The following is a 13,287-nucleotide window of genomic DNA, read 5'->3' as shown; positions in this document are numbered from 1 at the left end:
AGTCCTCCCACCTTCATATGCTCACCTCTTGGTACTCCCCTAAGGGAGTCAGGTATTGAAGAATTAGCCTCTGCTCTATGGCGGGGGTCAAAGGGTAAAGTGTATAGTTAGTGCCAATCACCCACGGGGACATTTCTGACCAGCTGCTGTTGGACAGTTCAACAAACATCCGCTCTGGTTCTGAAGCGGAGAAGCCCAGCTTTTGCTTGGCCTTCCGGAAGCCGTCTCTTTCGTGCTGTTTCCCTGATTTGCTTTTTCTCAGTCCCCCATCGTCTAGCTTTGTAGCAGAGTTGACTCTGCTACTGGTCTTGTGACTTGAATCAAGATGAAAGGAGATCTCCATATCCCCAGCCACTTCTTCTTGCTCTCCATCTACTGCCATCTCCCCATAATCCATATCCACAGCCTCTTCATCTAGAGGCAGCAGAGGATCTGACGGCACTTTCCGAGGACTGGGACGCTTGTTTTCTTGTTTTGTAGTCATTTCAGTAACCTGTAGCTCTCGCAGCCGTCGAAGCACCAAAGCTACCTGTTTCACAAAAGAAGCGTGCATGACAACACAATTCCTGCCTCGATCATACAACCCACATTGGCCATATTTTTGCTGTTACCATATAAACAACTCTACTTCATAGAATACCAGGCATGCTGAAACGCGTGTTTGCCCAGAGAAATAATGATTTCAAAGTGCCTAAGACAATCCCAATTATTTTTACTCTAATAAATCATCACCCACTTTCCCAAAGGAGAAAGAAAGGACCTGAAAGCCATTAAGAGCAGATGAGCTATCATGGTGCTAGAAGAACCACACACCATCTTGCAACATTCTTCCATCATCTCCATGTAGCCTGGGATAAGGGCAATGTTTCCTTGTGAAGCTGCAGCTTTGAAAAATTGCAGGTCTACAAAAGCTAAAGGCTCACTTCTGCTCCAAAGGCCTTAACTGTGCAAGAATTAGAAGAATTAGCCTATGGTTTGACACACTGTAAATGACATGCTGTGCACTGTCCTGAGAGCCAAATTTGCTTAGCCTACCTTCTTCTGAAAGTCATCTCAATTGCTGATAAACATCATACTGGTGAAGGACTTAGAATAAAAACGTCTAATTATAATAAAATTTCACATTAAGTTGTCCCTATGTTGATTTACCTTTCATTTCAATGTCTCTGCTCCATATATAAGCCACCATATGCAATCGTTACGGATGCAAAGTTTCCTCAGCAAATTCAAGGTCAGGAAAGGATGGAAAGCATGAGCTACTGACTCTTACAGATATTAGTATAACCACCACAAAATCATACATTAATTTCTAAACGTGAGCTCCACCACGCACACTCTCAAAGAAAAAGAGGTATCTGTTCTCTAAAGGAAAACATGCATCGAGATATCATTACCAATTGTGAATTTTCATCCCTGTAATTCGCAGCAATATCCTGGTTTTCCATAGCTCCTCCTAATAGCCCTGTTGCGTAGGTCCTTAGTGGCTGATCAGCCTCTCGTGCCCACTTAAAGAGATTTTCAACTATGCCTTCCTATAACGAAGAAAATAAGAAAGCAATTCCAACAATTACACTTCATTTTTCCTCCTTTGGTCCCAGTGTAAGCACCTGTTGGTAATTCTCCCTATCCCACGTAATGACCAAGCTAGATTTCCTACCAATTACGTCACGAATCAAAATTTTAAAATACTTGGAAGCAAAAAAAAAACATTTTAAGATGCATAGAATTATTTCCAGGTATTAGATATTTAGAATCAGGATTAGTGAAAAAACAAACCCACAGCTCCTGTAAGGTTCGCTAATATAGAACTCCAGCAATTTAGTAGATCTCAAAGAAGCAGTGTTGAATTTTCACCCAGTAAAACAGAATTTTGCTAAATTTCTTCCATTTCTTTAACAGCTTACTAGAGCCAAATTGAAAAGTCACTTAAACAAGCAAGCTACCTGGTGCCAGAGGAACTCTTTACATTACTACTCTTTACATTACTACTCACCAAAAAAAAAAAAATCCTCAGTCATAAACCCATAACGGTTGGAGAAGAAAGGAATGCATGCAATTATAACAATCCATATATATGAAAATCATGTTAAATATTGTTTATATTTTTAACAGCGAAACTCAGTGTTTGAACACAGTCTACCACACAATTTTTCTTAACAAGGCTGAGTGAGTGTTAATTAAAGTTAAAACAGGCAATTAAAAGACTATGTGTTAGAATGAAACATGTTTTCCTCCAAATTACTATCTGATTTTGAAACATCATATCATAAGATTCATGTCACGCTAATGAAGTGTTGAGCATAAATTTGGGCCGTGGGTACAATACAATAAATGTTTAAAAATAATGAATAGACACAAATTTCAATGAGACCTATCAGCGTACAGATTTTGAAAGAGTTGCCTGTTCTATATTTGATTAAAATTGCATTATTATTAAATTGCTCTTATGTCATTAACAAAAAAATCAATGAGATGTGAAAGCCATTGGCCGCTAGAGGGCCTCTTTATGACCAGAATAATACACTCTTCAAATAGTGATTTGTTATCTGACCTAAAGCCTCCTACATACAGGAACCCAAAAAAGCAGAATAGAACTATATATTCTCTAGTGAAAAGAAAAGCCCCTAAGTGCGAAACGTAACTTTAAAATTTAATTTCAGTTTACACAGTTTGTGTCTCAAGAAAAAACTATATTCTCCACAAATAAGGAATCTATTATTTTAACTTTTTTTGCCTCAAAGTCTCAAAGCCTTAGCCTTTGGGCAGACCACAAAGACCACACTAAATTAAATTCACTCCTTCAGAAAGGGAGCTCATTATTCCTTCCTTTTACTGTGTCTTAGAGTTCACATTCGTATTTCTAATAGCAAAGAAACTCATTTGGAACTTTGATATAAAGCATTATCTGATTTTCAAACTTGAGAAAAATACTACGCTAGTTTTACAGATGAAGAAAACGGGGCTCAGGAGTGAAATCTACTTCCTCTTCACTTTCAACTCTTTGTGCATTCCTTCAAAAACCACACTTGCCAACATACAGAAGTCTGATTCAGCTGTCCATTGCAATTCCAGATAATCCCTATGAAGCATGTGGATTTTAGACTGCTTAGTTAAAGTATGACTTGTTTATCATTTAGCTCGAATAATGCTATTGCTCTGCTGTAGTTCTGAATTACCTGGCGAGAGTCCTACCAGCAGGTCTTAACATTCTATACAGCCTGCTCCATTCATAGGCCTATAAAACAATTCAAAGTACAAGACTTCCCATAACATTAATCTGCTGTTTTAACCAGTCCTATTTGAACTTACAAGCTGTGGAATACCCAAGATTTGATCAGCTGAACAAGCCGTCATCAAAAAGCCCCAACCCATTACTAAGGCTAAACAGATTGTCTCTCAGAGATAGGATTTCAATGTTCCTTTTTACTGGTTTCTCCTGTGGGAGGAACTGTTGGAGTACATAATACACCGAGTTTATAAACCAAGCATCAGTGTAAACAATACCTTTTCCTGAAAGACGACAGCAGTTTCCAGTCCTGGCATGATATCCAGAAGAAGCCGACAGGCAGCAGTGTTTAACGGAGGTTCTCTGCTTGTCATCACATAAGCATTCACTAGCTAGAGAAGACCAGGAAGAGCATTGGTTTGAAATTCAACTGACCAAAACCAGTGCAGTGAAGTCCTTGCAAACTCCCACATCAGCAAAATGATAGAGTAAGAAGTGCCAGTATGTAAGCCCTGAATCTACAAATGACTAACCCGTTAACCTGGTCTCTTCAGTGCTTCCAAAGTTGAAATAATTCCCCTGACAAACAGAATTCCCCTCTAATCTGCTGTTCACTGACTAAATACCTATCTTGAAGTGATTTGTAAAGACTAATGCCTAAAAAAGTTATAGTTCAATAACAGTGTAAATATGCAAAGCTAATAGCTGAAAAAAAAATAAAAATTAAAAATATCAAAAATACACATCTTTAATGACATCTATGTTTGCTTATCACTCACAGTTTAAGGCAGAAGGCTACATGCAAGCAACCTGGCAGAACCCTTACAGAAACACGTACTGATACAGGTGCTTGCACTGAGGTGAGGGCAACAGAAGTTCTAGCTATTAACTCACATTAGAATACAGCAGCACAAGAGGAAAGACAGACTTGCCTCTAAATCCTCTGCCTGAGCCCCCTAGAGCTGATATAAGCTGCTCTTACAGGCAGTCCAGCATTTCCAAGTGTTTGGAGACAAGGCACTGGAATTAGTGGTATTACTTTCCATTACACAAATTAATTATGCTTTTAAAACTTTCTTTAAAGAGATTGATAAACCTTGAGAAGAACTAATTCAATTGTTACTATGCACATTTCGGTACTCCTGAACAGCTCATGAACTCCCGTTTCCTTGGGTCACTTCAACAGTAGCAAGCAAGTTGCGTTTAAACACACTTCAAAAGCCACTGCTATGGAAGAAATAGTCCCACCACCAGTAAAATTAATATTAAACAGGCACAAATACTGACATCAACTAGCACAAAGTAAACAAAAAACATAAGGTGTTGAGAACACCTGGCAGAGGCAGTTCTCAGAGCAAACCTACCGCATTCATGAAATCATCATTCTTGAAAAGTATCCTTAGTAAGTGACCTAACATGCACTCAGGGTCTGCTCGACCTGTAGAAGAAGCAGGAAAAGACTTATCTATCTGCTTTGGGACTTCGAGATCATTACTAAACTACTGTCTTCAAACTGATTGTGGAATATTCTAGTCAGCAGGACCTTTCTCAGAAAGAAAATGATAGAAGAAGTCATAAATTATTAACCAAGTTAACATTTTTTATTGTAGGCATTACCTCCTCAAAACGTCTACTGGTCAAAGCACAACACATCGAAGTGGTCCAACAGCGTTGCATTGTTAGTTTTATAGACAGTGAAGATACAAACATCAAACTGTCTCAGTAACATGCTAATAAGTCACACACACACAACCCCAAAAGACAACCCACAAATTAACGGTAATAACATAAAAAGCATCAGAAGCTACATGAAACTACTGCAAAGCGCTTATTGAACAACAAATTCAAGATAATCTGAGACAGTCCTCTCTGTCTATCTCACACCCAGTACATCAAACTAACTACAACTTGCTAACACAACTGTACCCTTATTTCATAAGTTAACCCCTGAAATACCCTTCCAAAACTCTACCCAGGGCCCCAAAATATTGCAGCAAACATCAAAAGATGCCAGCTATCACCACTACAGAACAGACTCAGTGAAGAAGCAGTTATCAGACCTTGATCAGCAGTAGACACATTCAAGCTAGATTTTGCTTACTTTTAAATACAAATAACTAGGTACCAGCTGATACTGTGCTAGTGCTGCCAAAACCGTTCAGAATGTCTTACCCGGGTGTCGGTCATCAAATGGGTCTGGATCCCCTTTGCGGTACTCTTCAGTCTCCTTCTCAATCAGCTCAGACATCCTACAGAAGGAACAACATGCAATGAACCTAATCCGCTCTGTCTTGTTCCAGCACACAGATCCTCATGTTAGCCTCTTTGTCAAAGTGTTTTCAAACAGCTCATCAACTTCCATTTGAATGGCGTTTGGTGTTACCAGGGGATTTCACTGTCCACTCAGAAGGGTGAGAAAAAGAGACTTGCCTCTAGTATTTTATTCTTCACCAACCCTCCAAAACATGCTGAACCAATGTCAACATCCCAGTGATGCACAAGCATGATGCTCTGGAGGAACCAGTATCTTTTATTTACCCATGTCAGAATCACGCTGATGTTCTACAACACTTACTGTGAAGAGCTACAAGAACTAAGGGGCCCAAGTAGAACTTCTCACCATCACGGTCCCTCTCTTGCAGTACGGTAACTCCTGAACGGGTGATTCAGTCCTCTTTCCTATTTGGACTGCGTAGAGGCACCCATTTGAACTACTTACGTTGCCATTTGTATCTATTAATTTTTAATAGAAATGTGTAATAATAAAATATTTAATGTAGTATTATGTAATCTCTGTTAAGCTTACCCCTTCAGCTACAAGCTCAACCTTTTGGCATGTCAGTTACCACTAAGGATAGTGCAAGGAGAAACTCATCCAGTTTCCTATTCATAGACCTTCAAAATACATTAAATGGTCCTGTCTACCAGAATCCCATGCTCCAATTCACTTAGAATGAGCAATAAAAAGTAATTCATTTCCTTATTTAAACAAAATCAAGAAGAGGGAGATTATCTAATAGTAAAGCAATAATCCCACAGTCCTCTACCATCTTTCTCCAAGAAGTGTTAAAGCAGAAATACAAGCAGTTTGAGGTGAAATAAAGAGCAGCATTCAAAAAACATGAGCAAATTAGTCTGATTTCCTCAATATAGAACCTGATTCCCTCCCCTCCGCTGAGGTCTAAAGATGGGTGCAGAACTCACAGGCTGCACAGAGGTGAGACCTTACATCAAGGTCTTAGCACCTCCAGGCTAGTGACCTAAAGACAGTGTTGTTTTTGTTTTTTTTTTTTAATAGAGGACAGAAAATTACTGGAATACTGCAGCAATCCCTGGAAAAATATTCATCTTTCACAGCGGATCTCACTTACAGAAGGCCACTGACTTCTGTTTCATTCTTGTTACTTTCCAGAAAAATATCTTGTGATGCCAGGATCAATCGGAGACAAAAACACACTCAAATCCACGCCTCTGTGAACTACACTGACTTGCCAGAAGGGCAGAAGATGTTATAAAGCCTGCGCAGGTTGCAGGAACACCAAATTAGCTTATTGGGGATGAGCACAGAACTTCCTTGCTTGTCTCTGATACAACAATTAACTTTCAAACTGTTTATCCTGTGTGGTTCTAATATTTACTTTCAGTAAGCCTGAATGTGAAGAGATGCAAATTGCATCCCTTGCTAACAGGTGGCACAGCTCGAGCTCTCACGGATTTCTGGCAAAAGCTGGTTACTTAAATACTCCGCTGCCAGCTCCTCTTTTTTTTTCCATGGGAACTAATAGCTTGAGGGGTACCTGCTGACAGACAGCTGGGAGTCGGGAACCCGAATCCTAGATTTGTTAGGTCTTTTCAGGTGATAATCAGCATGCTGAACGTGTGCCAGAAAGGACTGACAAGCAGCACAGAAAGTGAGCTTAACATTCTCATCAGTCCGTCCTGTTTAGGTAGGCAGCCAAGCAGCGTGCCAGCTGAAGCTGCTGAGCGGTTCCAGGGATGACAACATTATCACAGCCTAGACAGAACAGGCACACGAATCACTGATTACAGGGTGTTTGTTTGTTGAGACAATTAGGCACAATCATTTGATCAAAATAAAGCACTGCCTCTTTTAAATTGACTTTCAAAGAGAAAACAAGTAAGATTAAGCTCACATATAATACCTTTCTAGCACACAAAGAGTAACTGTAAAGTGACTTGGATGAATCTGTCTAGATCAACAGCTTATTCAACTCTCCTATCACTCCAGGACTGACAAACCAACAAAGCTCATTCCCACCTCTTAAAAAGAGGCACTTGACACACAGGGCTTTAACAAAAAACAATTCACAAAAACACTGGGCTTTCACTCAGGTTTCAAGATTTCCCCTATTCACTTGATAAAATATTGGCTCTCTACCCACTTGAATCTGCAGACAAGATCTAGGTTCTGCAGGCAGTAAGTGGTCTTCACTCCTGCTTTTGGCTTTTTCAATTTTTTGCCAAACCCTTTACAACTGTCTTCGCAGATAGTCTTTGAAAACTGTCAGATCCTCATCTTCACTTGCCACAAACATAAGGCTCAACTTGGGGGTGAAGAAAGAAGGGGCAGTGGTAGACAGAAGTACACAAACTTTGCAACACTCCTGCTGATGTAAATGGCACAACATAAAGAGCCCTAATGCTGCTCTGCGCCATCATTTGGCACCAACGACCAACCTGCGCCTTTACAACAGGCTACAAACAACAAAAGATGCTCCACAATCCCAGACTGTAGCACACTACGTCCCAAACTTGGGTTGTGGAAGTGAAGCCAGAACATACGATGTTGAGCTGCTGAGTCAGTCCCTTTATGTAAGGGGCTCTTGGGATGCTGGGAAGGATCCAACCCCCAGGACTCTCCAGTACAGTTCAACATGATTTGTGCCCACCCTACAAACCATGGCTCTTGCAGGATTGTTTCAATTCACAATTTTTTGAGAAGTATCTTTATTTTGTTGAAAAACCTGCTGTTTGCTGACACTGCTTCCCAAGCAATTTCTTTGATTGACACACGAGTTTGTTAATCCAGAAAACTAGCTTATTTAGAAGCAACAATTCACCTGTGGCCTATGACCCACAGTGCTCCTGTTCCTGTCCAAACACACACTGCTGCACTCTCACATATGCTGCCTCAGAATCACATTTGAACAGGCCCCCGTCCACACAGGGAAGTTTTTCTTCTAACTAGTTCAGAAGGAAGTAGAAAAAAGTCACTCACCAACAAGCACGACCACAGCTTCCTCTGCCGTAAGTCTAAACCAACATGCAAGAACACCGCTGTGCCTCCAGACACCAGCTAACGTCAGTTCCAGCTGGGGAGGATCCCTAGCACCTCTTCCAGCAAATTCTTTTTAAACATATGCCATATCTAAAACCCAGGACTCCAAACAGACAGACAGCTTCCACTGACACCTGAAGCACTGCAATCCCCTTGTGATCTACCTTAAACAAATCTGCGTTACCTCCACTAAAGCCAAAATACCCCAGCTCTTACCATCCATAGTCACTCTGCCTGCTGCACGTAAACCCTGAAGAACCAAAGGAGAACTATCAGATTTGTTTGGGCATAAATAATGTAGGGAACTCAAGGAGCTGAGGGAGTAAGGAGTGCCAGACTGCTATCAATGGAAGAAAATACATGCTGAATTCATATTTCTTAGAATATATTAAGTTTCTGGTGCTCATGCCTGCAACAAAAAGCCTGGATGTGTCACATATGTTTCCTTCAAGACATAAATCAGATAGCAATACACAAAGAAACACCGAAATGTGTCTTGATTTTTAGGAGACCTACACAGTGTTTAGGATCATCTTTTTGCTGCTCATCTTCCTCTTCCGTGCTGCTATTTTTAAAATACAGTAAAAAGAACAAGATATGACCACAAGGTGAGGAACGACATAGATCCGTGCAAAGAAGCTCCAGCAGATTTCTGCTATTTCCATCCAACGCCAGCCCAGGATCTGTGCACTAAAGTGTCCATCCCAACACCGCAGAGCAGTGTGGTACCGAAACCTGGATCATTCCCCACGGGCCAGTAAGCACAGGAAGTCCTGCTGCGGGGACTAGGCAGGCTACAGCTCTGAGGGCAGAGCGGTGAGGAGGAGTTGGGTGGAACTTCTGTGGATCTCCAGTTGTAGTAAGGATGTTATCAGTTTATCCCAGAGAGGTCTGGCTTGGGAAACTACAAATACAATTGACATTTTGAGTGTTCCTCTGGTAGCAGAAGTTGCCTTCTAACAAATGGTGTTACCGGTCTCTCTCACATAAACCGACCAATGTCTGCTCCATCGCAAACCCCATACCACTGCTCTGAAGAAACAACATTCTTGTAGATTTGTTTCGATCAACATTTCACAAGTTGCAGGTGCGCATACTGAAGTTATTTCATCCATTTAATGATTCCCCAGACTTTTATTAACTCAGAGAATTAAATTCATGTTTTAGAAGCAGACTGTGTAAGATCTTTGCAATATCAAATTCTTAACAAAATCATATGTAAAATTAAATACTGAAGTCATAGTTCAACTTACTGACAAAGAAAGTTAATTACCAACAGTTTATCGGGTATGTAAAAACTTCAAACAAAAACATGGTAAAAGCTGCTCTCCAGTAATTTCTGATATTCAGATTTAGGAATTTATGTAATGGAACTCACCTGGTGAGAATAGGGACCATGTCTTGCCCACTGCCGTGTTCTTTCTCCCATTGCTCCAGCAAAGTAGTGAGCTCAGCCTTGGAGTCCACATGACCAGATCCTGAAGTCATGGCTTAGCCTAAGGTGGCAGAAGAAACAACAACAAAATAAGCAGGAAGATGAGCAAGAAATCCCACACAATTTTACTACATTCGCTGAAATAATCTAAATCAAAGATCAAAAGCCACTTGGAAGAGGCAAGTAAATATTCAGCAACAAGGAGTGAGGAAGAGAAGACTAAGCGCCAAAAAAGCGCTGAACTTCACTTGAAAAGCTGGAAGTTTCCTTTTGGTGCTTTGCCTGAAGAATAAAGAACGCGTGCACACTGAACACAAGTCTTAACTGGTGCACACCAACCCTGACCACGAGGGAAGCACGCACGACTCACCACGCGCCCAGTGCTGAAGCTGATCAACCCTACCTCCACCGGGAGGCCTGAGTTAGGCCCCTGCTCGTGATCGTGATTTATTCACGAAACAGCAAAGCTAGGACAGCAAGTTATGGTCTATGCCGTGACTGCAGGTTATGTGGCCCGCAGGCCAGCACCCTCTGGACAGCAGTGAAAGCACCAAGTGACTTGCGAAGGCACCATCTCACGAAGGGAGCTCTCACTCTGGGTTCTGTTTAAGCCGCTAAATTTCCAGGTGTCAACTTTTCTTCTAGTAGATTTTTTTTTTTTTATCACTGACACATCAACAGATCAAACTAGAACACAATCTGTCTCAAAACAATGCCATGCCCTTAAGCATTCAAGCATTTCATTAGCTGTAACATGGCCAACATCTATCTGTTGCAAGATTAAATATCCATTCGTCACAACTGATGCAGAGAAGGAACTTTCTAAAACCTCGTTAAATACAGATAGGCCATTTTTGGGGCAGTCACATACGCATAAACCCCTGAAATATGTATTCAGGAATCAGCCAAAGAAGAGACAGCCACAGTTCAACATAGTTACACGCACAATTGCAGCAGGTTCATTCTGAAAGGGCTCCCCACGATCAACTGAGAGCTGGATACCTCTAATTCGCTGACAGCCTCTGCTCACCCAGGGAATGGGCGAGCTCCCTGCGGCTCTGCCTCCCGTCCCACAGGTGCTTCCGCAGGAACGTACCGCAGCTGCTCAGCTCGTGTGAGCCTCCAAGGGAAGGCCACCCAGCTGGAGTCAAAATGGGCACAAACTGTGCCAAAATCATCAACCCAAAGACTATGAGAATAACCCCGGAACGGTAAGACAGAGTCCGAAGTACACCGCTTTAATAAGTACTACTTAAAATGAGCGTATGCTAACAAAACAAAAAAAACACCTACTCATAAAGAAAGGTGATGCTTTCTGAGTGATAAGTCATTACAGTCTTATCTAGAGAATTCACTATTTGTTCACCATAGAATTAGACTGGGAAATTTGATGCGCATGCATAAGTTGCCCTGGCAAAAGCACTCCCTGAATGCAGGCAACAAAACATGCTGAGACCGTGCACACACAGACAACGCAACGCCTCCGACAAGGGAAGCTATTCCCAGCTCAGGAAGGTCCGTACCTTTTTTCATCAACGCAACAACACTTGCCAGCAGCATTTCTCAGCTTTGAAGTATCACAGAAAAAACATCTGAGTTTCAGAATGCAAGCGCTGTACCGGTAACTGCATTCAACCACTCCAGGCATCTCCACCTTCATTCTATACCCGAGGCATGCAGAGAAAGACGCCCTGTGACCCCCAGAGCTTGCATAAGGCCGGTACAGGCTCTTCTGCAACCTGCAGAACAGCTTACTCCCCCTAACAACTCTTAATTGCTCCAGCTAGAAAGCGAGAAGCTCTGCTTTAGCAATACCAGCAACAGGTGACCGAAGCTCCAGCCAGGAAGATCGGGGAAACGCTCGCCTTGCCCCCTGGGACACACGGTGCTACCGCAGCCACGCGACAGGAGGACGGGACGACGCTGGGTATCCCTGCAGCCCGCAGCATCGCCTCACTTAAAGCACACCCTGCGTCCAGACAGCCCGTGTTGATACACAGCCGCTCCCTGCAATAAAGCTGAAGCACAGACCTGCCGCCCTCCACACGGGCACGCAGCAGCGGAAGGAGGTGCCTCTCCCAGGCACCTCACCTCTTCCCAAGGCTTTACCCCTCCCGGCGTACCCAAAGAGATCTGACTTCTCCAGGTGGCGCTGCAAAGAGCGGCAACGACAGAAACCTACCTCAGGAGCACCCAATTCCACAGGAGCTGTGAAATATATATGGGTGGAATATTATGGCAGGTAAATGCCTTTTGAAATACAAGAATCAAAGCGACTCCTGCTGCGCTCACTTCTTTCAAGAATGCCATCTTAAACCAAAGTGAAGAACCCTGCAGAAAGGACAAGACCACCAACGGTACGAACTGACCGCTAAATGTCACAGATGTCCCCAGCCTGCTGGCCAGGAAGGCCTGCAGGGGAGCTCTGCTTCCCCTGGACAAGCTGCTGAACTCACGCAACCTTAAACTGCTTTCCAGGAACTAGGAGAACAGGGACGGACTCAAATCCAGGATTTAAAAAAAAAAAAAAAAGTTTTGAAAAATCACACTCTACTACAAATTTCAATTACATTATCCAATAAGCCAGTGGTTGGGATGTTTTATTTTTCCTAAAACTACTACTGACAAAACATCATATTTAGATCCAATAGAACTGGTACAAACAAAACCAAGAAGTTACTCAAGGGATTTGACTTGGACAAAGGACAAACATTTACAACCTTGGCAGTGACTCACTGTGAACACTTCCACTGAAAATCCACACACCTCTGTCAGCGCACAGAGCAGCACGCGGCGCTGCTTTAATGCCAAACACTAGTTAGCATTCCAGTATCACAGCAGCGTTTTTGGGAACATTTTACTCTTCTGAACGAAGATGTAAAAGCTTGACAGAAAAGAGAAAAAAGGATAAAGTGTTACTGAGGCTCAGAAGCACTGACGTGAAGCCTCGGACACCTTGATCAGACACCTCTACACAACTCAGGAATACGGCTCCCAGCGGCCTCTTACCACAGACCTCGATAAGGGCTCGGTACGGATCAAGCAGTTCAGCTTCACCTTTTTGTTCCTCACGCTGACCACAGGAACACCACCTGTCATTCACTTATTGATCGTGTCGTGCTCATGAAAAGGGTTATAAGGTTCTGAACAGACTTCAGTACGGATAAGCATTTTTAAGTGTCCAACTTCTTAGGTGACAATAGATTTATTTGTTAAGTCTGAAAGTCTACAGACAACTTGGTTACTTGGGAAACAAGCTGAAAATCCATGTCTTGATTTAAATGGAAAATAAGAGTCAAATAAGAGTCACATAGCAAAACCAAGAAC

General features: G+C 42.1%; 1 protein-coding gene across 5 annotated transcripts in view; it reads right to left on the bottom strand.

Annotated features, from left to right (window-relative positions):
• The window catches only part of DCAF1 (DDB1 and CUL4 associated factor 1), a 57,242-nt gene that overhangs the window by 38,078 nt on the left and 5,877 nt on the right, over window positions 1–13,287 (bottom strand). For all 5 annotated transcript variants that reach the window (XR_010833870.1, XM_013191990.3, XM_013191989.3 and 2 more), the window contains exons 2-7: window positions 9,904–10,021; window positions 5,399–5,475; window positions 4,591–4,664; window positions 3,505–3,618; window positions 1,395–1,532; window positions 26–529 (exon numbers count right to left, since the gene is read on the bottom strand). Coding sequence is in view for 4 of the 5 variants with exons in the window: in XM_013191990.3 (XP_013047444.2) it covers window positions 26–529; window positions 1,395–1,532; window positions 3,505–3,618; window positions 4,591–4,664; window positions 5,399–5,475; window positions 9,904–10,013 (1,017 nt within the window). In the remaining variant the exon portion in view is untranslated. The remainder of the gene's footprint in view (window positions 1–25; window positions 530–1,394; window positions 1,533–3,504; window positions 3,619–4,590; window positions 4,665–5,398; window positions 5,476–9,903; window positions 10,022–13,287) is intronic.

This window comes from Anser cygnoides, chromosome 10 (genome assembly GCF_040182565.1).
Source record: "Anser cygnoides isolate HZ-2024a breed goose chromosome 10, Taihu_goose_T2T_genome, whole genome shotgun sequence".
NCBI lineage: Eukaryota > Metazoa > Chordata > Aves > Anseriformes > Anatidae > Anser > Anser cygnoides.
The sequence above is the reverse complement of the archived record's forward strand: the minus strand, read 5'-3'. Positions and strand labels throughout refer to the sequence as shown.